Raw genomic sequence first — 24512 nt, 5'->3', positions numbered from 1 at the left:
GGTGTTTCTCAAACTGCCAGGTCAGAGATTCAAACCGTGATTCCAGGCATTTGGTCTGCTCGAGGACAGGAACCTTTCAGGGCCTTTCTGGACCAGTGGGGCCTTGGGTGGATTCGTTCTGGGAGCAGGGCAGTCCTTGGGTTCTGGTACCGTTTAGCCTAGTTTCTGCCTGCTCAGCCAGCACTCATTTTTGAAAGCTTTTTAAGACCCAACCTTATCTTTCCTGCAAATGGGAGTTCAGGAAATCCGTGGGTCCTGATTCATGGCCCACTTTACATAATTACCATTGGCAAAGTCGGCCTCTTAACCCCCCTTTGTACCTTTACAATTTAAATGAACCTTGCCTTCCAAGCTACTAGAAAGATACTCCTAGTTCAGCCCTTCGTTTTCAATTTGGAGAACTACCTTTTTTTTTTTCTCTCTCAACAGAAGGGTGAACTAAGGGCTTAGCCCTTTTGGGGGGCTCCCTGCTCTGTCTCAAAAGCTGGGAGAAGAAAAATCAATCAGAACTTCCTTAGATAAATTTGTACTAAGGTGTTCTTTCCGAGAAGTGAAAGCTCAACATTCATTTATTATAGATGTTGCCTCAGCATTAACCCACCCGCTTAACACTGCTACCGCATCAACAGGAATGGCAGACCTTCCATATAGGGCCAGATCAGACAATAAATGCTTTTCTAGTATGTGAAAGAACCCATGTAAAACAGAATCTAATAGGTATGGCTGTGTTGCAGTTGAAACTTTATTTTGGAACATTGAAATCTGAGTGGGTTTTTTTGGGGGAGTCCGGGCACTTGTGCTTGCCTGAGACAAAGCAACCCCCTAATGGGGCGTGGTCAGAGGGCGGTCCCTCCTCCATTTCTTTGTCCTTTTCAGGACTTGGGGCACTCACACGCATGTGCCAAGTGTTTTTCATGCTACTGGGACCCAGACCGTTTCCGTGTGTGCTGAAACGATACCCCTTTTTTCAGCCATTTAGTGAAGTAAAACCATTCCCTACTGCAGTCGAGTTTGGCCTCCGGGCTGTGGTCTTCCAATCCCAGGTCTTACGGAGGTAAAATGAAAGTCTTGGTTGTCTTCCCTGTTTTCAGTTTTTTCATCATACATTGGGTGTACTCTGCACTAGGGTCATAATTTCCCTCAGAAGGTAGATTTGGGAACATGTTCTTTGATATCTTCGTAGGGCTGGAGGAATTTACTGTTCCCCTCTGAAGGTCTCTGAAAATCAGTTAGTTAATAGATCAATAAGAGAAAAGGCACACGAATTTTATTTACCGTAGACTTGTGTGCATAGGATCCATAGAAAATAGCAGGCCCTAAATGGCCTTCTTGCTGGGAGAAAGATGGAAATGAATTAGTCTAAGGCCCAGACAGTGGTTAGTAAGTTACTCTCTGTGGGAGCTGGATGGGACTAACAGCTTACTGAACCATGAGGAATAAGGCCAAACCTGGACTGGAACAAAGGGTGTCATATTGTGCAGACCACCCACCCCCCCAATTGCCAGAGAGTGCATGCTCTCCCCTAAGTCAGAAAAAAAGGAGAGAGGAAAGCATTCCCTGTGGACACGGTCGTGCCCCAGTCCCTTTGCCACCTTCTCCTTCCCACCCACATGTGCCCATTGTTTTTCAAGCTGCCAGCGCCAGTATTTGAACTGCAGTTGGCCATGTAGAATCTGGTTTCCTTAACCACTAGGTGATGGAGCTGGGCCATTAGAGAAACTTACTCTATTATCATTATTTTTTTTTCCCCAACTTGCTATGGGACACATGAGTTAGAGAGAGAGAAGCCGAGAAAGCAAGCTGCCAGGTCCAGGACTTGAACTGGAGTCAGACATGGGAGCCCAGTGCTTAAACACCATGCCATCTGCTGGCCCCAGAGGAACTTAAAGAAAAAAGGCTTGCAATAAGTTATATGTGCTTGCTGTGGTGGAAGGGTGTGTTGAAAGAGAACCGCACAGGGGAAGTAAGTGGCCAGGCTTTAATCCCTTCTCCACTTGGGATTTGGGGCATGCCTTTTTTCCCCCTTCCTTCCTATAGTGCATATCCACTTGCCTAAGAGAGAAACTGAGAAAGGGGATGACTACCCCACAGTCCCCTTTCCATTCTCCCAAGATTTGGGGTACACATGCACAGTCTCCAGGCGTGTTTTTCAGGCCACCAGGTCCTTTGCCCAAACCGTGCGGTTGGCCACATGGGTTCCAGCCTCCTTAGCTACCTTGACACCTGGCTGGCTGGAGGAGCTCTTTATTTTAAAAGACTTAACTTTCCAGAACGTAGTGGTACGTGGGGCACTAGAGCCAGTGCATGAACTCCACACAAAAAATGTAGTCTTGTTTTTGTTGTTTAGGTTTTTGCCATAGGGCACCTGTACTTGCAGGAAACAGAAAGAGAGGAAAAGTGAGAAATCACCCCCCAGGGGGGTGGCCCCACTGCAGTCCTCTGGTCTCCTGGGATCCTGGACATCCACTCCCACATGCCAGGCTGGGACCCTCAAGACGCGGGGTTCAGGACTCAGACTGAAGTCAGCCATGTGGGAATCCAGTGCTTCATATCCCTTCTCTAAGTGTCTTGTGAACATGTGCCCAATGTGAGTTTCAGACTACCGGTTCCAGGACTCCAACCGTTGTCGGCCATGTGGGAATCCAGTGATGTAATATGCTATGCCATCTGCTGTTCCCAGGGCCTTATGTTTTTATGATGACTGTTCAGTAGTTGGTACAGGTTTTTGGGCTTTTTTTAAGACATTTTTGCTTTAGGGCATGTGTGCTCAACAGAGAGAGGGAGACAGTGAGAGGGAAAGTAAGTAATCATCTCCCAAGGGGGTGGCCACACCACAGTCCCTTCTCTGTTCTCTTACTAGGCATGCACACACTTACATGGTACTTAGCCTGAGTTTCAAGCCACCAGGTCCAGGACTCGAACTGCATTTGGCCATATGAGAGTCTAACTACATAGCCACTACACCATCTTCTGGCCTAGTACAGTTCTTAATACATGATAGATACGAAGCTGGCAGGTGGTATGGTGGTTAAGGCTCTGTTCACCCATATGGTAGATCATGGTTCAATCCCCGAACCTGGTGGCTGGTTTGCCTTCTCTTTTTTTCCTCTCTCTGGTCAAACTGAAAAATGATAATAAATAAAATAAATAATTATTTTTAAAAAATACTTGGTAGATGTTTATTACCAGACGTTGAACTACAAAATTCACTCCTTGAACATGTTTCTCCGTTTTAAGTCTGTTCTTCAGATATTTTTATAACCATAGGAAGCTGAACATTTGCAAGCAAGAAGACATTTATTTACAGGTGGTGGGCTTTCCACCTGATGTGGCATATTTTTAAGATTTTAAGCTTCTCCGAGGCCTTGCAGACTTTATATTTTGGCGTAGCTGTGGAACTAACATTTATAATTCGCTGGGCAGGTGAATTCCCCACAATTTTAAGGTTCACTTAAAGTCACTGATTATAGGCAGAGTAATAGAAAAAGCACACAGGTTTGTTTGGCTAGGAGTAGGGCCAGATGGTTATGGCTTAAATATTCACATATTGAAATGTTCACCTAGTAAGCTAAATAATATGATTGAAGGTATAAAAAATGTAAATAAATAAACAGATAAATTTAAAAAAAAAAAAAAGAAGAAGCAGCAATAAGTGAAACAAAAACTATACAGAAAAAAATGCCTCCTTACAAGGAGGAAGGGAACAAAATGCTCAATGTTAGATAATGGTTAATGAATGCTTATCTTTGAAAGCTGAATGAGACCCAGTTACTGGCAGGTGAGGGGCCTGGGGTGAAATTGCAGTGTATCAGAGGTTGTCTCATGCAGATGGAGCTTTTGGGTAATTTTGGGAACTGCCCTGTGAAGAATAAGTGTCCAGGGTGTGGAGACCTAAGTGTTTCTGTCTCTGCCTGATGAGCTGCCCTGGGGGGTGGGGGGGGTCTGCAGTCAGACAATTGGAAAGGAACTTTCCATCAGCTAGGTTGATTCCAGAGAGAGCCCTTGCACAGGGACAGCAAAGACAAGGTTACCGAGACCTTATCTGATGCTGTCTTTGAGATCTTTAAGCTTCACAATGCAGTCCTTGGAGGTATGTTTCTGAGCCCCAACAAATTAAGACAGTCTTTTATTAAAAATGTTTCAGAGGAACAGTCTTTTATTAAAAATGTTTCAGAGGACACACATGCTTTACAAAAGAGGAGGAAGAGCCAGAGAGCAGAACGCACCAGCGTGGGGGACGGACACGCCACAGTCCCGCCTCCACTCTCCGGTCCCTTGTGATGTGGGCACAGCGGTGTTCTGCTTGAGAGGGGAAGGGGGCACCCCAGCGCCCTCATGGGCCAATCCCTGTCCAGTCTCAACTGGCCTCCAGCCCTTCCCTGCTGACTGCCATCTCAGGACATGCACCCTCCTCTTGGAATTGAACCCAAGACCCTTTCCGTGTTGGTCAAGTTACCACGGTGCGGCCACATGGCCCCTCAGGCCTGCTGTGATTCCAAAGCCCTGGCATTTTTCTAATGTAGAGGCTGTGAGCCTAATAATCATGTTTGTCTGAAGTCCTCCAACTGCGGAGTTAATTTCTCTGCAAACTGAGGCTGAGTCTAGGCTTTCAGAGTCCTGTCTGTGGGGGCCAGCAGATGGTGTAATGGTTACATCATTGGACTCTCACGGAGCTGAACACGGTTTGAGTCCCGGTCCGGGTGGTTTAAAACTCAAGCCAGGTGCCTGTGTGCGTGCCCAAGATTATAAGAGGAGAATGGAGGGCAAGGGATTGTGGTGTGGACATCCCCCCAGTGAGCACACACATCCTATAGCAAAAATACCTTTTATCAGAAGGAAACAGAACAGTCCAATCTTTGAAGTAAACCTCAGAGCCGTGTGCTGTCCCAACTGCCGCAGTGCTGGCGTGCGCTCCGCTGCACCTTGCTGTCCAGTCTGCTTGTCACTGAACACTTGAAAATGGTGGTCAGAGCAAGGACTGAGGGGATGGAGTATTAAATTGTACTGAAGTTTGAACACGTGATGTTGGCCTTGGACATCGCCCTGAGCAGCCACGGCAGACCTGGCACTGCACTGCCACCTAGTTTGGCAGTCCGTCCGTGTCCCCTGAAATCATGAGCCAGTGCATCCTCTTTTTTTTTTTTTTCCTTTCTTTTTCTTAAGAGAGATTTTTGCTACAGGGCATGTGCCCTCACTGGAGAGACAGAAAGCGAGAAGTCACCCCCCAAGGGAGTGGCCATGCTGTAATTTCTTCTGCTCTCGGGATCTTGGGCCACACACACACACACACACACACACATGTGTGTCTGACCTGAGTTTTAAGCCTCCAGTCTATGACTCAAACCGTATCCGACTACATGGGAAGGAAAAACCTGGCAGGTGCTGATTTTGTAGGTATTTATTGGAACTCAGTCACACAAATTCATTTAAATAATGTCTGTTGCTATTTTTGTTCTACAGTTATAGAGTTTGATAGTGACACTGACTGACCTGCACAAATCAAACATAATTAAAGTTTGCTGACCCCTGGTCTATGGGTCTGCTACTCAGAAGGGTAGTCTCTGAACCAGCAGGTTGCGCATTACGTGGGGGCTTGCTAGACCTGCAGCATCAGGGGCTCCACTCCTTTTAACAGTTTCTCAGGTAGTCACGTGCAGGCTAAAGTCTGAGAAGCATCCAAGGATAGTATCAGGGAATCTATGATGACAGTGACTGATGGCTCTTTTCCACTTTTTTTTTCCAGATATGAACACAGCAAGCCATTGAAACAGGAAGACGCGACGACCACTACAGATCCAGCAGCAAAATCGTCACTTGCTGCTTCCTCGAGTCTCCCATCCGTTGGACCACTTGGTGACATGAATACAACTGAAGCTGAGTCTCGAAATCCCAGCTTTGCAACAGGAGCAGGTTCCGAGGACTGGGTGAATGCCATTGAGTTTGTCCCGGGGCAGCCCTACTGTGGCCGGAGTAAGTATTCTGAAGGGTGAGATCAAAGTTCACAGAGGGCTTGACAGCAAGCAGTGGTCAGTTAGCCGAGACTCCACGACCTGCCTGCTTCCAGTCGTCAGAATGAGTGTGGTCTTTTTCAGGTGGATTGCCTAAGACCTAACTGAAACTTGAATCTCAGTAGTAAAGAATTCTAAATTTTTAAAAAAATTGGTTTAGAACTAAATTTCATGTATACAAGAAATACATGAAGATTTTTTTCTTTTACATTCCTAATCTTGAAAATACCAGCATTAGGGAAAAAATGATCTCTGTACCTCTGTCAAGAGTGAAGAAAACTAGTTGAATAGATTGTTACAGAGTGCTATTGAAGTTGTTTTTATGTAGTTTATCTCTGCCTGACCCTTTTGGACTTTTACTACCCTCTTAAAAATTTGCAGCTGCCCCTTCCTGCACTGAAGCACCCCTGCAGGGCTCAGTGGCCAAGGAAGAATCCGAGAAAGAGCCAAGTGCCGTGGAGACCAAGAAGCAGCTGTGCCCCTATGCCGCGGTGGGAGAGTGCCGCTATGGCGAGAACTGTGTGTATCTCCATGGGGACGCATGCGACATGTGTGGGCTGCAGGTGCTCCATCCGATGGACGCGGCCCAGAGGTCACAACACATAAAAGTAAGTCTTCGGAGGACAGATGTGCAGGTGCCAGTCATGCCCTTTGACCTCCTGTTGGGTACCTTTCAGGGAAACTTTTGATCTGGGTGATTCTAGGTAGGTTAGGAGTGTTTTCTTTTATGACTTCTTTTTAAACAATTGATTTGTTTAATTTTATTTATTTTAAAGTCTTTGCTGTAGGCCACATGTGCTCATGGGGGAGGGGTGGTTTGAGAATGCAAGCCACGGGGGCTAGGACTGGAACTGCAGTTGTCTATGTGGGAGTACGGCGCCTTGACCAACACACTACCTGCTGGCCCCCCTTTCTGAATTCTTAAAGTGCTTTATGAAGCTTGAACTTCAGGCTGTGAGCTTCCCTTTTTACCTTTTCTTAAGCATTTAAATGACAGCTCTGAGATTCAGGTTCCATAGAATGTGCGCTTTCATATGCAGATTTCATCGCTCAGTGGTAACTTTGTCGCCCTCTCTGCTCTCTGTCCTTCACACGGCAACAGCTAATTCTTCCTGTCAGGACTCTCCTGTTCTGCACCTTCCATATGAACGGAATCATGCACAGGCGTGTAGTGACTGCAGCTTTTTTTCTTAGCGTGTTTATCTTCTAGGTTCTCGTCACGACCTTATCCCCCTTACTTCATTTTGTTCATGAGAGTGCACATGTGTGCAGGGAGAGAGACTAGTGCCTTTCACAAGGTCTGGTCGTGCTGCTGTCTGCACCAGTCGTCCAGCCCGTCAGACTCGGGCACTTTTGCACCTTCCTGGCATCTCAGTTTAGGCATTAGAACCTGGTGGCCTTGTGAGAACTATCTTTCCTTTTTTTTTTTTTTTTTAAGAGATTTTTCCTTTAGGGCCTATGTACTCCCAGAGAGACACAGGGAAAGAAAGCAAGAAATCACCCCCCCATGGGGAGTGGCCAAGCCACAACCCCTTCTGCACTCTCCTCTTAGAATTTTGGGCACACCTGCACACACACCTGGTGGAGTTTTAAGCCACCCGGTCTGGGACTCAAACCACAGTCGGCCATGCGAGAGTCCAGCAACGTAACCATTTTGCCAATTGCTGATCTCAAGATCCACCTTTATTTTACTCTCTCTTTAAAGAATTATTCATTTATTTATTTAATTCCATTTGTTGTTGTTATTTTTTAATTTGACCAGAGAGAAAAATGGAAAGGGAGAAAACAAGCCACCAGGTCTAGGACTCAAACCACTGTCAGCCATGTGGGACTCTAGCACCTTTAACCACCATGCCACCTGCAGGCCCCAAGATCCACTTTCTCTTAAGCAGCTTATTACCCCTGCACCAACAGGCCAGCCCACTTCATTGCTTGTTATGACTGAATAATCCTTCTTACGCCTTCTATACCACATTTTCTTTTTTAAAGAACAATTTTTTTTAGCTTTATTTATTTTAATTTGACCAGTGAGGAACAGAGTGAGAGAAAGAGAGAGCATGCACAAGCTGCCAGGTCCGGAACTCAAACCACAGTCAAACCACAGTCAGCCATGTGGGAGTCCAGCGCCCTTAACCACCACACCACCTGCTGGCCCCCGCATTGTTTTCTGTTCATTAGCTGATGGACATTTGAGTGTTTTTCCCCTTTGGCCACTATGAATAATACTGCTTTGAACATTATGTAAGTTTTTATGGATATGTGTTTTCATTTGTCTTGAGTATTTCTTACATGGGAGAAGAGTGTTACTGTTACACCACTGGTTGGCTCTTAGACTATAGCTTTAATCCTACAGACTTCCTATTTGGGACCAGCAGGTGATGTGATTAAGGCACTGGACTCCCACATGGCCAACCATGGTTTAAGTCTCAGACCTGGCAGTTTGCCCTCACTTGCTGGCTCTCTTGCAATTTCTCCTTCCTCTCTGTCTCTGAGTGCACGTGGCCTATAGCAAATTAAATAATAAATAATAATAATAGTAAAATTAAATGATTAAATTTTTTGTAAAATAAAACAAGCGTCATATTTATTGAAGCAAATACTACTTCTAATGATTTTTCTCAGTCACTGTTGAATAAAAATTATTTTATTGTAGAGGCCAACAGATGGTGTGGGATTTAAGGCTCTATACTCCCACATGGCTGACCAAAGTTAAAATCCTGGACCTGGTGGCTTAAAAATCATGCCAGGCACTTGTGTGTACATGCCCAAAACTCCAGGAAGAGAGTGGAGAAGGGATCATGACATGGCCGCCATCTCTTCTTGGAGGTTGATTTCTCACTTTCCCTATACATCTTTCTAGCGCTGTCACACTATGGCAAATGCCTAAAAATACCTAAAACGTACTAATACTTTTGTTGGTGAGGGTGAATCATGGTGTAAGATATATATTTGAATTCTACCTTCCAGCAAGCTAGTAGTGTAAAGTTTTTAAAAAAAGAATTAGTTTATTTAACTTTATTTAATTTGACCAGAGAGGGACAGAGCAAGAGAGAAAGAAAGCAAGCAAGCCACCAGGTCTGGTGCACTAAAGTACCACATGGTCAACCATGGTATGAGTCCCAAACCTGGTGGCTTGCTTTAGTGCTCACAGACACACCCTCACAGGGAGGGTAGCCACACCACAGTCCCTTCTCCTCTCCTCAGGGTTTTGGGCATGCACACATAGGTACTTAGCTTGTTTTTCAAGCTGTCAGATCTGGGACTCAAACCATTAAGTTGCTCGTGTGGGATGCAGCCGCCTTAACCTCCCTACTACCTTCTGGCCCTTACAGGTTTTTTTTGTTTTTGGTTTTGGTTTTGTTTTTTTTGACACTACAAAGCTGTTGGAATCCACTTAAGAATTTCTGCATGTATAGCAGTGTCAGTCATAATGGCACCAAAGTGGAAGCAGCATGATAAACGGGTAAAGATTCATATCCAACTAATAGAGACTAAATACTGACACGCCACACCACAGCTACCCTGGAGCTCTGCTAAGTGAGCAAGCCAGCCACAGAGGACCACATGTACTTCAAGTACCCAGATTGGCACATCTGCAGATGAGCGCTGCCACATTGGTTATAGGGGAAATGAGTAGTTGCTCACTTTGAATGGACAAGTTCTTTGATAAATTATAATTCAATAAAGCTGTTCTTTTAAGTAGACCACGTGATCATTGTGTGCCTACGCATAATTGTTACCGAATACATGCTAATTCCCTTCGCCCATGTTTTTTGATGGGCTCTAAGTTAGAACCTTGATCCTAATGATGTATTCCATCTAGAAACCAGAACACCAGCAGTTGGGGTAGAAAACTCTGGGCCATTTTTAGCTCCCGAAGTTGAGTCCTCATTTGCCTGTTGATTATCACAGAGTCCTGTCTGTCATTGCATTTGAGTTCTTTTTTCTTTTGGAGAGGTTTTTGCTCTAGGGCGCGTGCGCTCACCAGAAAGACAGAAAGCGAGAATTCACTCCTCAGGGGTGATTTCTCCTCATGGGATCTTGGACACGCATGCAGACCATGTGACAGGTGTGAGTTTAAGCCACCAGGCCCGGGAACTCGAACCGTGCTCGACTATATAGCCAGCGACATATCCATTACGCCAACTGCTGGTCTCGGATTTGGGTTCATTTCTAAGCAGAGCCCCTTAGTGTCTGATTGGGCACGCCGACTTTTCAGTCGATCGTTTGAGTCTCATGAACTCAAGTTCAGGAATCTAAGCTGAATGAAGCTTTGAGGAGGAGCAGCTCGATCACACCTCTCCTCTCTCCACTCTGCAGTCTTGCATCGAGGCCCACGAGAAGGACATGGAGCTGTCGTTCGCGGTGCAGCGCAGTAAGGACATGGTGTGTGGGATCTGCATGGAGGTGGTCTATGAGAAGGCCAACCCCAGCGAGCGCCGCTTCGGGATCCTGTCCAACTGCAACCACACCTACTGTCTCAAGTGTATCCGCAAGTGGAGGAGTGCTAAGCAATTTGAGAGCAAGATCATAAAGTGAGACTCCTCCCCAACCTCCGTTTGTGCTTTCTATTTTGGGGAAGAATTTAGTATCTTGTGCCAACTTCCAACCTGATGGACCGCATTTAAATGCATGCATTTTATCTTGAAACTGGGGTATTCTTCTAATTGGGAGTTCTTCTTTGTATTTCAGCTAGCTTCTAGGTTAGTTGGTCTATCTACTTTGATTTGAATGAGGAAACCCTATGTACCAGTTAGTAGAATCTTCGTGCTCTTTCCGAGGAGATTGTGTTTAATGGATTAGCCAGTTTAGGCTCTGAACAAACTTACCTAGCTCTGAATGTATGTTTCCTGACATTTTATTTACATTTTCCACTTTCCTATTATACCATCCATTAAGCTAGCCAATTATCCACCATCCTTTAAAGATTGTTCTCATAACTGAACAAAAGCATAATCTAAACAGAGCAAAGTTACAAGAAATAAATTTATTTAAACGAAAGAAAAAGGAGTCTGTGTGAAATGTCTTCTTTTGTTTTTGTTTTTGTTTTTTCTTTAAGCTTAAGTTTAAAAAAAAAAAATGAACTGGCTAGCCTTTGAGTTGAATTTATAGAGTCTGTTCCCTCAGAAGAACAGCCCACTGTGTGGCAGATGTGTGGCAGCGTGTGGTGCCCTTGCAGGAAGTGCCCAGGGGCCTCGCGGTTAACTCTAAAGTCTGGAGGGGACACACCAGAGTGTGTCCTTGAAGAGTGGGCCTGTAAAGGGGAATTTGCATTGCAGCCTGTTCATTGTTTCCCAGGTCCTGCCCAGAATGCCGGATCACATCTAACTTTGTCATTCCAAGTGAGTACTGGGTGGAGGAGAAAGAAGAGAAGCAGAAACTCATTCAGAAATACAAGGAGGCAATGAGGTATGAGCACTGCAGCCTTTTCGCAAGCTCAGAGCCCAACGGAGCTTGGGTTCACTTTGAAAAGAACAGTGCTGCGTTATATACTCCTACCTCCTTCCGACCCTTTCTTTTCCTTCCCAGTACAGTTTATTTTGTCACCCCCGGTCACACCCAGTATGTATCTCGCTGTAACACAGTCCCTGGGGCGCGTGCCTCGGGACTGTGTTAGGACGAAGTCTATTCTGCCGGTAGCTCAGGCCCCGTGAGGGGGTTCTGCCTTGTTCTGACTCCGTGTTGTTAGTTGTATTAATTCTTGTGTGTTGGCTTTCTAATAGATGTTCTCTCTCCCGGATCTGCTAGAACTGTTACACAGCATAGACTTGAACAGAGGATCTGTTCTGCTCAGTGTTCATGCTTTATCACACATGTGTGTTTCTGTCAGCACTCCTTGGGGAGGGCTGTCAACGGACATACCAGTTCTATCCCTGCTTGTTGAAAGAAACCCCGGATGATAGTCAAATACAGACCTGACGTCCACTGTGAATAAGGGTTGCGATATTTTCCTTTCCAGCAACAAGGCGTGCAGGTATTTTGATGAAGGCCGTGGGAGCTGCCCGTTTGGAGGGAACTGTTTTTACAAGCATGCGTACCCCGATGGCCGTAGAGAGGAGCCACAGAGACAGAAAGTGGGAACATCAAGCAGATACCGGGTAACTCTCACTTTTCTTAAAGGAGGGGAAATAGCACCGTAGCCGTTGAGTCCACCACCTGTTGGGGTAGGGGACAGTGAGGACAGCGCTCAGGTCTGGGAGTGAGACTAGAGTGTGAAAGGAGGAGGCAAGCCTGAGGAGACGGGAGGGCTAGGAGATGAGTGACCTTGCCTAAGCTGTAGACTAACCCCTGGCACCGAGTGCCCAGAGGGAGGCGTAGGTAAACTGGATCCCCTAAATGAGAAAAGGCTGGCTCGTCTGGCCCGTGGCTGCTGGACGAGCTGCCTTGTAACACCAGAATAGAAGACACTCCTCGCCAGTGCCATCCCTATCACGGCCTTGTTTTTTACAGGCCCAACGAAGGAACCACTTCTGGGAGCTCATTGAGGAAAGAGAGAACAGCAACCCCTTTGACAACGACGAAGAAGAAGTGGTCACCTTTGAGCTGGGCGAGATGTTGCTTATGCTCTTGGCCGCAGGTGGGGACGACGAACTGACAGACTCTGAAGATGAGTGGGACTTGTTTCACGACGAGCTGGAAGACTTTTACGACCTGGATCTATAGCAGCTCTGCGGGTGTGAACTGGCCTGCGGAGCCTCAGACAGCAGCTGTCCCTGAGCTGGGGCGGCAGTGCCCGCGTTTGTCTCCTAGGCAGGCTTCCCAACTCCAGGTGCTGTTGTAAACGTTACCCAGGGCCTGTCTCCACAACCCTCACCTTACCCCAAGGAGTGTGTTTTCTCTGTTGAAAAAGTTACAAAAATAAATCTTAAAAGTTAGGTTTTTTGTAACACGGACTTAACTGTCAGACAGTTAGGGTAGGTTTGTTGCGTCATCTGTTTTCGATCAGAATGCGTTCCTGGACTCTGCACGCTCATCTGAGGACCCCGGGTCAAAAGTAGTCAAGAATAGGGCTGATGGGTGAAGGGACTTGACGCTGGCACACAGCCTTCTATGTAGGTGTAGGACACAGATCTTCGGTTTCTGGTGACATCTGCACACCCATGTTGGCCTCTTCCCTACCTGTGACATCACCCCCCCCATGTGTGCTCATTCAGTGGTTTGGTCTCTTGTTTCATTGCACGCAAGTAGCACCACTGGGTAACCAGAAACCAGGTGAGAATGTGAGATTTCTCCTGTGTTTATTAGCGTGGTAGGAAAATGTGAAAGAACACATAGAAAGGAGAGGGGCTTCGCTGAGTCATGCAGAGTTGGAAGTCGACGCCCACGGGCCGACAGACAAGCTGTGATGTGTGTGTGTGATGAGCTCTTCCTGCATAGATGCCGTATTCCTAGCCTTAGTGGGAAAAACGTGGTTTAGTGGTCTCAGCCTCGTGGCAGATAGATCTGAAGGAAAGCGCCATGTTTTGGTAGACATGCTAGAGCAATGTCAGCTCTGTCTAGAGGAGCGGGCGCAGCCGCAGAGCAGAGCGGGGCGCTCTCTGGCTGTCCCATATGTAACACATTGGGTCTTGGATACGCAGTTGTATTCAATGTTTTGTGACCTAGCCTTTCCAGTCCAGGCACTTTTTTGAAAAATCTTTGTCCTTATTTGAAGGATTTTTGTGTTTGGTTTTGTGAGCATTTGCCTCCATCTCCCCTCACCCCACCCCCTCCGAGCTTCGCAGGTAGACAGATGTGGTTCAGCATTGGTTCGGCATTACGTTCCAGGGTCTTTATCGTACTACTTGGCAATAATGAGTCGCACTAAAAGGGATGGAGGGTAGCCCACAAGCCAAGCTCAAGTTAAGTTCAGAGAATTCCTTGGCCAGAAATTTCACCCTTGCGTTCTGTTGCTGTTTCCTGAAAATAACTTGGAGATGCCCCTGTTTGTCCATCTACTGCTTGAGTCCTTGGATCCCACTCATCCTTTGACTTTAAGGAAAAACAAACAAACAAGGAATTGTTGCAGAGTTCTCTGTATTTTGCAGCTACCGTTTTGTAAGACGCACTTTTCCCAAATAAAACAATTAAAAAATAAGTTGGCTTTCTGTTTTGAAATGCACAGATATCATTGAGTCTTTGACCAGTTCCTTAATTAGACAAATTTCTGTGGGTATCAGGGTCATTGAAAAAAGTGACACTTTGTTTCGAGACACTAACCTGTTAGGAAATATTTTAGAGATAAAAAAGGAAAAGCCGGGATAACCAAACTTACTCAGTTGTACAATTTGCAAGCTAACTCCAGGCTGCCTTGATGAGCCAAAGGCCTGGTCAGTGTTCTCCCATCCTTTGTAGTTGAGCCAGTGTGAGCCTCAAATAGCAGTCAGGTGTAAGTCTCAAGGGAACTGTACTTGTACTTGGAAAGAAGGTATAGCTTCATGGCTTTTTGTGAGTAAAAAAGAACCATTTTGCCATGCTCTTGGGAGATTACATTCACTTGGCTTTTGTAGCACTTAGAAAAAATGTTGCTTCCTGGTTTTAGTGTGTTTCCATGTCTAGGAATCATGCACACATGAATGTGCTTCCTTGTAGTCATGGAAACAACTGTGAGCTCGGTTTGTAAGCCCATGAATCAGCTCTTAGAAGGAGCAGAAGGCCACCCTTCTGTTACTGTTCTGACTGAGCTGAGGACCCTCAGAGGGACACTGAGCAGTCTTAGAGAAGGACATATTGGAGATAAGACTAGGGAGAAAGACTGGGGCTTCTTGAAAGTGGAAAGAAGCTCCTGAGAAGCCACCCTCCCAAGGCCTGATCTGAGTCTGGTGGTGGTGGTGGGGGGGTTATGGGGAAGGTCCAGGTGGTGATTTAGGTATGGTAGTGTCCCGAGCAGCTCCTTAGGATCTTGGGAAAGGCATTGAAGGCTTATGTGTGTCTGACCAATCATAATCCATGTTGCCTCCTTGTCACTGGCTGCATTGGGAGCACAGTCCCTTCCCAAAGAATGGATAATTGTAAACAAAGGCATAAACATAAACAAGTGAAACTTCCTCACTTTCTGACTTGCACAAAAATCTCATTTCTACCTTTCCTGCCCTCACACAGAATAAGCAGTGCTGTCAGTTTATAACTCCTGCAGACACAACAGATCCTTATTTATGAGAAAAATTGGATACTGCCAAAGGTTGGGAAGGGAGGAGGCATGGCATGGCTGTTGGGTGCCAGTTGCTAGGACTGGTCGTTGAATTCTCAGTCTCTGAGTTCTGGGTGTGTCGTTCGTTACCAGGCTCGTAGAAGGGCCAGTATTTCCAAGAACGTGTGAGAACCAGTGTGTGATTTCCCTCCTTTCCCCTTCTCTATGGCATTGGGAAACCAGGGAGCTGTCCCAGCAGCGGAGTCATCGTGAGAACGCTCTGCTGACCTAGGAGGGAACATGCAAGTGAGCACGAAACAAGCCATTGGAGTGAAAGCCACCAAGATATCGAGCCCTTGTTATCACGGCCAGCCACTTGTCTTGTGTTGAAATCTTCTGTTTAAAGAACATACCTGTGGGCCAGCCAGTGGTTAAGGCAGCTGGATCCCACCCACGTGTGCTGACTGCGGTTCAAGTTCCACAACAACCACCTTAAAAATCACACCGTGAGGACCAGCAGTTGGCGTAATGGCTATGTCGCTGGATTCCCATCTAGTCGACCACAGTTCAAGTCCTGCGCCTGGTGGCTTAAACTCATACCAAGTGCATGTGTGTGCGTGCGTGCATGCCCAAGATCCTGAGAGGAGAAGGGATTGCGGCGTGGCCATCCCCCCTGGGGGGTGATTTCTCGCTTTCTGTCTCTGTCTTTCTGGTGAGTGCACGCTCCCTATAGCAAAAACCTGTCCAAAAAAGTCATACTGTGTGTGCTGCACATGCACCCGGGCCCCGAATCAGCATGATTGTGCCCCTTGCGAGTGTGAGGAAGCACACTAGTGCTTGTGCCCTCTGGCAAATTTTTTAAAATGAGAGAACTAGTTTTATAAGGTAAGTCAAACAAATAATTCTTTCGATAATCTTTATTTTTAGGCATCCCTAGCCAAGGAGATCAAGTAAAAAAAATTGCAAACTGGTCAATAAATGAAATTAATGAGTAAACTTAATTAAGCTTAATATTATGGCTTAAAATTGATACAAGGTATAGAGAAGGAAAAGCATTTTTTAAAAGAAAGCTACCTGAGAGCCAGCAGGTGACTGAATCCCATATTATATGGCTGGTTCTGTGGACCCAGTGGCTTGAAAAATCACACCAGGCATGCATGTGAGCATGCCAGAAATCTCAGGAGTCAGTCTAGAGAAGAGATTAAGGGTTATTTAATTTTATTTGTCATTAATTTTTAAATTTACTTCTGGGTACAGAAGCTTACCAGAGAGAAAGTGAGAAAGCAAGTCACCAGGTTTGAGACTTGAACTGCAGTCAGCCACGTGGGAGTCTAGAACCTCAACCACCATGCCAACTGCTGGTCCCTGAACTCCGCTATTTTGATTGTATATACTACTAATACACGTTTTTCAGAAGACCTTACTGTAATGCAAGGACCTTACTGTAGAGGTTTATTCGTTTTTCTTTCCTTCATGATAGAATGCACGCACACAAACGCCAAGAGCAGAAGATGCATCCTTCCCGTGGTCTGGCCGTGGTGTGGTCCCTTTTACTAGTCGTCCAGCCTGTTGGATCACATGCAAGTGCCCAGTGAGCATCAGGCCAGCAGGCCTGGGGCTTCAGACCAGGAACAATATGGGATCCAGTTTTTTCTTTCTTTTTTCTTTACTTTTTTTTTCCTTTTAGGGGGGAGGTTTTTGCTATAGGGCACGTGCGCTTGCCAGAAAGAGAATGAGACAGAGACAGCAAGAAATCACCCCCCCCGGGGGATGGGCACGCCTTGGGCACACTCGCCCAACATGTGTTTAAGCCACCGGGTCTGGGACTCGAACCGCGGTTGACTACCTGGGAGTCCAGTGACATAGCCATTACACCAACTGCTGGTCCCAATCCAGCTTTTTCTTGAGTAGCACCTTACTACTGCACCAGGAAGCTGGCCCTATGCTGTACAGTTTTAAATTATGTCAGGAGTTTTTATTTGATTCTATTGTAAATGGGTGGCTGAAAGATTATAGTATTCTTTTTGGTTGCTAGAGGACATACACTCGCCAGAGATAGTGCCACCTTTTTGTGTGGTAGAGGACATCCACTCGCCAGAGATAGTGCCACCCCCCAGTGGGTAATTTGGTTACACTACAATCCTTTATCCTCTGTTTTTCTACCCTGCCAGGATTTGGGGCACATACACACATGCCTGGTGTGTTTTTCTTTGTTTATAAGATTTTTGCTATCAGGTGTATACGCTCGCCAAAGACTGTGTCAGAGGGAAAGTGAGAAGGGACAGTGAGAAGTACCTCCTCTCCCGGAGATGGCCATGCTGCAATCGCTTCTCTATTCTCTTGGGATTTGGGGCACATGTGCACACGTTCCTGGTGTCAGTTTTGAGCCGGTGGGTCTGGGATTAGAACTGCTGCAGACCATGTGGGAGTTCAGTACCTTAACCACCATGCCACCTACTGACCCCAGCCTGCTCTGTTTCTCAAGCTGCTGGGGCTGACACATAGTGGTTGGCCATGTGGGATGTAGCTGCTGATGCCCTGTACTTAGGCATGGTGTATGCTGACAGCCCTAAGGTTTTTGTTTTTATTTTTTAAAAAGAATTATTTAAGGGCCAGCAGGTGGCGTGGGGGGTAAGGCACTGGACACTCCCACATAGCTAACCATGGTTTGAGTCCCAGACCTGATGGCTTGCTTTCTCACTTTCTCTCTCTCTTGCTCTGTTCTCCTCTGGACAAAATAAATAAGTAAAGTAAGTTAAATAAGATAATTCTTTTTTTAAAGCTTTTTAAAAAGTACTTTTTAAAAAGCTTTAAAAAAAGAATTATCTTATTTAACTTACTTTACTTATTTATTTTGTCCAGAGGAGAACAGAGCAAGAGAGAGAGAAAGTGAGAAAGCAAGCCGCCAGGTCTGGAACTCAAACCAGGGTCGGCCATGTGGGAGTCCAGCACCCTTAACCACCATGCCACCTGCCATCCTGTTTTTTTTTTTTGGTAAACTAATTTTTCCTCCTTTACTCATGATACAGTGTGTACACAACATGTAGGAATGAGAAAGAGAAAGGAGTGTCCTCCACAGGATCTGCTCATGCCCTGAAGCCACCAGCCCCTTGAATCTCAGCCTCTAACGCATGTGCCTCGTGTGTTTCAGACTGACCAGGCTGGGGATTTGAGCGGTGGTTGCCACAGGAATCCAGCTTCTCTTGGGCAGTACTTTCCAGCTCTACTACTGCACTGGCCCTACTCATTCCTCAAGAGGGAAAAGTACCACCAAAGGGTCCTTACCCCACGACTGACTCCCAGCCCTAGGCAGCCCAGATCACTGGGCCTAGAGTGTAGAAGAACACGGTGTGTGTGTGTATCCAAGACTTACGTGTGAGTCCTGCTGCCGTATAACTTACCATCGGGTCTAAAGAGATATCTGTCTAGGTTTTTGCCATAGGGTAAACGTGCACACCAGAGAAGTCAACCCCCGAGGGGGATGGCCATGCCTCAGTCTCTTCTCTATTCTCTTTTTGGTGTTTTTTGGGCATGCATACACATGTTCCAGCATGATTTTCAAGCTACCTGGTGCACACTCAAACCGGGGTCAGCTGCGTGGGAATCCACATAGTCACGCCACAGTCCTTCAGCTCTCCCCCTTTTCGGGATTTTGGGCACACACATGTGACCAGCATATTTCTCAAGGTGCTGTGTCTAGGACTCAAATTGTGCGGTTGTCTCTCTGGGATCCAGCCGTCTTGATCACCAGGCCATGGAGCCAGCTGGAGAAGGATTTTTGATGACATGAAGGTACCCATTTATCTTAGCTATTTAAGTCCTTGCGGGTGGGCGCCTTGCCAGCGTTGGAGTTGCTGTGAGTTGAACACAGGCAGCAGTGGGAGTACCGATCCCACTAGTCCACGAGATCCACTGTTTCCCAGACCGTGTGTATGTTTAATTTTGCCAGAGGTGCATGTGCCTGCTGGAGAGAGGTAGGTACCCCTATGGGGCGTGGTCCCACCACAGTCCCGTCTCTCTCTTTCCTTCCTTTTGGGATTTTGGGTATGTACACACACACTCCGGTGTGTTTCTTAAGCTGCAGGGTCTGGAAGTTGACTGCACAGTTGGCCATGTGGAATCCAGCCGCCTTCACCACACCACTGGCTGGCCCACATTTTTGTTTGTTTGTTTGTTTGCTAGCTAGGTGTGTGTGTTCCCTGGAGAGAGAGAAACAGGGAAAATGAGGATGCACCCTCAGAGGGGTGGCCATGCCATAGTCTTTTCTCCAGTTTCCCCTCCATACCTTGGGCAGGCACGCACACAAGCCCTGGCTTGTTTCTCAGGTCACCGGGTCTAGGACTTGAACTGCGCACCCAGCCATGTAGGGTCCAGCTGCCTTAACCACCACCGCACAGGCTGGCCCAGAAAAATTAAATGTCAGTGAAAGGTTTTCTCAGACATAGAATGCATTTGACACCATCGGACAAAATAGTGAGATGTTTTATTACAATTTTAATTTTTCAAAAATTGTGTAAGTTTTTTAAAAGAATTATCTTATTTAACTTTTATTTATTTATTTTAATTTGACCAGAGAGGGACAGAGCAAGAGAGAGGGAAAATGAGAAAGCAAGCCACCAGGTCTGGGATTCTAACCACGGTTGGCCATGTGGGAGTCCAGCGCCCTTAATCACCATGCCACCTGCCAGCCCCCAAATTTTGTAAGTTTTTTAAAAAAGAATATTTCTTCCGTGAGAGAGACAGAGACAGGCATCCCCAAAGGGTTTTCTTTTCACAATTCACCCCGGATTCAGCCAGCCAGGACCATGGGCAAGTGCTATGTCCACTATGTACAAGGAGCAGTTGGGATATGAACCCAGGACCTTCCCATATGGCTTCAGCAGTGCAGATCATTGTTTCATTGCTGCACCATTGCGGCTGACCTATAACCCTTTTATTTTATTTTATTTATTTATTTATTGGGGCTTTTGCTATAGGGCACGTGCGCTCACCAGAAGACAGAGAGAGCGGGGAGACAGAATGAGAAATCACCCCCCAGGGGGGATGGCCACGCCACAATCCCTTCTCCTCCATTCTCTCAGGATCTTGGACATGCATGTATAGGTGCCTGGTGTGAGTTTAAGCCACTGGGTCTGGGACTCGAACAGTGGCCAACTACATGGGAGTCCAGTGACATAGCTATTATGCCAACTGCTGGTCCCCCTATAACACTTTTAAAAGTCTTTAATTTTACTATAGGGCATGTGCACTCACTGGAGAGAGAGTGGGTGGGAAAATGAGAAAGCACCCGCCAGGGCCACGTTGCAGTCCCTTCTCCTCTTGTGATTTTGGGCGTGCACGCCACATATACCCAGTGTGGTTTTCAAGGCATCGAGTCTAGGACTTGAACCCATGCAGTTGGCCATGTAGGATCCAACTGCCATAGCCATCACGCCACCAGCGGCCTTGGCCTATAATTTGTTTTTTTCTTTCAAAGTGTTTCTTTTGGAACTTAATCTTGTATAACTCACTTGTTACAACTATCCAATTCTGGGAATGTGGGAAAATGCCCAATTTTGATGAATATACAGCCTGCCCAGTTCCTTACCTATAAAACCAAACCTGCCTGAGGCAGTTTAAAGGTGCCAGGTGTAAGACTGATAAACTTCAGAAAAACCTGTCCTCCTTTTTATGGTAGACAGGATCTTTGTATGTCTAATCCAGAGAAGCCACTGCAAGTTTTATGAGTCCCTTTCAAGTGTGTTTGAGGGATCCTGTCATAGCACTGTCATTTCAGCAGAAGCCCGGGCCGGCTACTTGCAGGTTGGTACAGGTGACCTTGTTCTCACAATCATAACCTCTGGGCAGCACTGTTGCAAGTCAGATAGTCTCCCCAGAGCACATAATCCTAGAAACTGATGACGTTTTCAGAGTATTGGTTGAGATCCATATGCAGAAAAATGAAAGAAAAATTGATGGGAATCATTAGGTTGTATTTTATTATTATTATTATTATTAATATTTGCGAGAAGGTGCATGTGTACCAGAGAGGACAAATCAGCACCACCCCCCAAGCTGGGAATGATCACACCACAGTCTCTTCTCTTTTTGTTCCTTTTGGGGTTTGGGACACACTCACACATGCCCTTTGTGTTTCTCAAGCCGCTGGGTCTGAGACGAGCGGTGCGGGTGGTCACCTCGGAGCCAGACGCATGAACCACTAGACCGTGGAGCCAGCCCTTGGTTGGTCTGCATTCTCTTTTCCTCAAGTTTTTATGCTCCTTTTGAGTCTTGTCATTTAAAATAATTATTATTATTTTATTTTATTAATTATTATGATTGCAGTGTGACATAGGGAACGCACACTTACCAGAGAGATGGGGGTGGGAGGAGTGAGAAAGCAGGCTGCCAGGTCTAGGACTTAAACTGGCGACCGGCCGTGTGGGAGACCAGTGCCTTAACCACCACACCACCTGCTGGCCCCAAGTCAGTATAATTTTTAACATGTGTTTTAGGACTAGCCAGGTGGAATGGTAATTAAGGTGGCTGAATCCCACATGGCTAACTACACAGTTTGAGTCCTGACCCCAGTGGTTTGAAAAACATGTCGGGCATGAGTGCAAGTGTGTATGCATGCACGACTAAGCAGTCTGGAGAGGAGAATGGAGGAGGAGAGATTGTGGCATGGTCTCCCCCCCAGGTGGTATTTTTCACTTTCTCTCCCTCTCCTTCTGTCCAGTGAATGTACATGCCCTATAAAAAATTTTAAAAATAAGTAAATAAATGGAGCCGGCAGGTGGCATGATGTTTGGGATGCTGGACCCCCCCCACACACACATGACCAACTACGGTTTGAGTCCTGAACCTGGCAGCTTGCTTTCCTGCTTTCCCTCTCTCTCTCTCTCTGTCTCTCTCTGGTCAAATTTAAAACTCACACCAGGCGCGTGTGTGTGCGTGCCCAAGATCCCAAGAGGAGAATGGAGGAGAAGGGATTGTGGCGTGGCCATCCCCCCGGGGGGTGATTTCTTGCTTTCTATCTCTCTGTCTCTTTCTGTCTTTCTGGCGAGCTCACGTGCCCTATAGCAAACACCTCTCCAAAAACAAATAAATAAAAATTAAATAAAAGATAAAATAATTTAGACAGTGTGGTGGCTAAAGTGCTGGGATCACACACGCTGGCCATAGTTCAAGTCCCGGACCTGGTGGCTTCTCACTTTCCCTCTGTCTCTGTCTCTCTCTGGTCAATTAAAAAATAATAATAATAAAGTAGGGGGCAGCAGGTGGCATGGTGGTTATGGTGTTGGAATTCCCACATGGGCTACCGCAATCCAAGCCCAGGACATGGCAGCTTGCTTTCTCACTCTCCCTCTCTCTCTCTCTCTCTCTCTGTCTTTCTCTGGTAAAACTCATGTGAAAATAAATAAATAAAATAATTCTTTTTAAAAAATAATAAATTCTTAAAAATTTAATGAGTGTTTTTTTTTTTAAGTTTATTTATCTACCTCTTCCATGAGAGACAGAGACAGGCACCCCGACATGGTTCCCTTGTCATGATCCACCCCCAGCTCCAGCCATCCCGGCTCACAGGTTGGTGTACGTGTGCCCAGTGTCCACAGGGAGGTTCTGAGATGTGAACACAGGATCTTCTCACATGGGTCTAGCTGCACTACTACCACGCCACTCCCTGGCCCAGAAATGTCTTCTTACCCAGCAGGTGACCTGATGTCTTAGACAGGAACTGTAAGACATCTCCCATATCCCAGAAGGGCCACTGAATCAGCCCAACTTGGCTAACACGAATCCCTCAGATGACTCCCGGACATCTGAAAGATGGCACTTCTGGTATTCACAGCAAAGGCTTTGCTCCTGGGAGCGACAACCAGAAGGGTGGCCACGATCGGAGGTGTGAGTGTGGGAAACACAATGACAACGCGTGGTCTCTCATCACAGTCTTTGTTCCCGCCCTCCCCACCTGAGCTGCAGCAGGTTGTCCAGGATGTTCCAGAAATCCTCTCCTTCATCTTCATGTTCCTCTCCTTCCTTCCTGCACAACCTTCTTCAAGGGAGCAGTCCAAGTGTTGGGGAGACAGAAAAGGTAGGCGGAAGGGCAATCCCATCCTATCTCCATGCCTGGTTTCACTAGGAATCGAGGGACACCGTGGCGTCCCTGTTCCTCGGAGTCACGGCTATGACCTACGGTGTGACTAAGGCAAGATGCCACATGTTCAGGCTGGGAGGATTAGGGATGAGCACAAGTCTACATTGGGGTCTGAAATGCCACTCAGGAGACACTAGGCTACCTGGCTACCTTTGGTTTTAGAGACGGCCTCTTTGGTGGCCGTGACTGGCCTGGCCAACACACTCAGCAGGCGCAGTGGGCCTTCCCACGTGGCCCCTGGGCCGTGAGCACCGGCGTGGAGTCCAGGGGCGGCCCAAGCGGGGCGCTCTCTCCATACAGGTGCAGGCTGTTGCGGGCGATCAGCTCCTTGGCCATGAGCACGAAGACTTCGTCGATGTTCCTGGACTCCTTGGCAGACGTCTCCACCACAGCGAGGAGGCCGTGCTTCTCGGCCAGCGTGCAGGCGTCCTCGAACAGGACGTGCCGCTTCTCCCACAGGTCGCACTTGTTTCCTGGACGGGAAAGAGAAACAGGCGTTTCCTGGGGTGGCAATCGTGTGTGTTTAATTTTCAGTTCATGTATCTGTTCTATGAGAGAGACAATTGTAGTGATTATTATTTGTAAGTAAAGCTTCAAAAGATAACACAAGTTGACTTCACTTAGGGAAAAATGTCCTAAATAGTACAGAGAAAGCAATTATTATTATTTTTTAAAGAATTATGTATTTAACTTTATTTATTCATTCATTTATCTTAATTTGACCAGAAAGAGACACACAGAGAGAGAGAGAGAGAAAGTGAGAAAGCAAGCCACTAGGTCCAAGACACAAACCATGGTTGACCACATGGGAGTGTCCAGCGCCTTAACCACTATGCCACCTACTGGCCCTTATTATTTTTTTTAATTATTATTATTTTTTTTAGGTTTTTGTCAGAGGGTGTGTGTGCTCCCCAGAGAAATACATGCTCCTCAGTGAAAAACAGAGAAAGAGAAAGTGAGAAATCACCCTCCGGGGGGATGATCACTCTGCTTCCATTCTCCTCTATTCTCCACTCAGGATTTTTGCACCCAGAGTGATTTTTCAAACCACCAGGTCCAGGACTCAAACTGTAGTTGACCATGTGGAGTCCAGTGGCTTAACCATCATACCATCTGCTGGTCCCATTATTACTATTATTTTTAGAATCATTATTTAAGGGGCTGGCAGGTGGCGCCATGGTTAATGTCCTGGACTCCCATGGCCAACCACAGTTCAAGTTCTGGACCTAATGGCTTTTTTTTTCTCTTTTCCTTTTCT

The 24512-nt window shown here is 46.5% G+C and overlaps 2 protein-coding genes across 6 annotated transcripts in view; one reads left to right on the top strand and one right to left on the bottom strand.

The window, feature by feature from the left end:
- MKRN1 (makorin ring finger protein 1) overlaps window positions 1-12671 on the top strand; it is a 30219-nt gene extending 17548 nt beyond the window's left edge. The window contains exons 3-8 of the mRNA XM_006145048.3: window positions 5744-5970; window positions 6390-6616; window positions 10329-10543; window positions 11307-11417; window positions 11968-12106; window positions 12459-12671. Of these exons, the coding sequence (XP_006145110.1) occupies window positions 5744-5970; window positions 6390-6616; window positions 10329-10543; window positions 11307-11417; window positions 11968-12106; window positions 12459-12671 (1132 nt within the window). The remainder of the gene's footprint in view (window positions 1-5743; window positions 5971-6389; window positions 6617-10328; window positions 10544-11306; window positions 11418-11967; window positions 12107-12458) is intronic.
- A 9958-nt stretch (window positions 12672-22629) lies between these two features.
- The window catches only part of RAB19 (RAB19, member RAS oncogene family), a 12422-nt gene continuing 10539 nt past the window's right edge, over window positions 22630-24512 (bottom strand). For all 5 annotated transcript variants that reach the window (XM_006145046.3, XM_006145044.3, XM_006145043.3 and 2 more), the window contains exon 4: window positions 22630-23727. In XM_006145046.3, coding sequence (XP_006145108.1) covers window positions 23459-23727 — 269 coding nt within the window. In that variant the 3' untranslated portion in view covers window positions 22630-23458. The remainder of the gene's footprint in view (window positions 23728-24512) is intronic.

This window comes from Tupaia chinensis, unplaced genomic scaffold (assembly GCF_000334495.1).
Source record: "Tupaia chinensis unplaced genomic scaffold, TupChi_1.0 Scaffold000140_1, whole genome shotgun sequence".
NCBI classification, from domain to species: Eukaryota; Metazoa; Chordata; class Mammalia; order Scandentia; family Tupaiidae; genus Tupaia; species Tupaia belangeri.
This window is presented reverse-complemented; position numbering and strand designations above follow the sequence as displayed.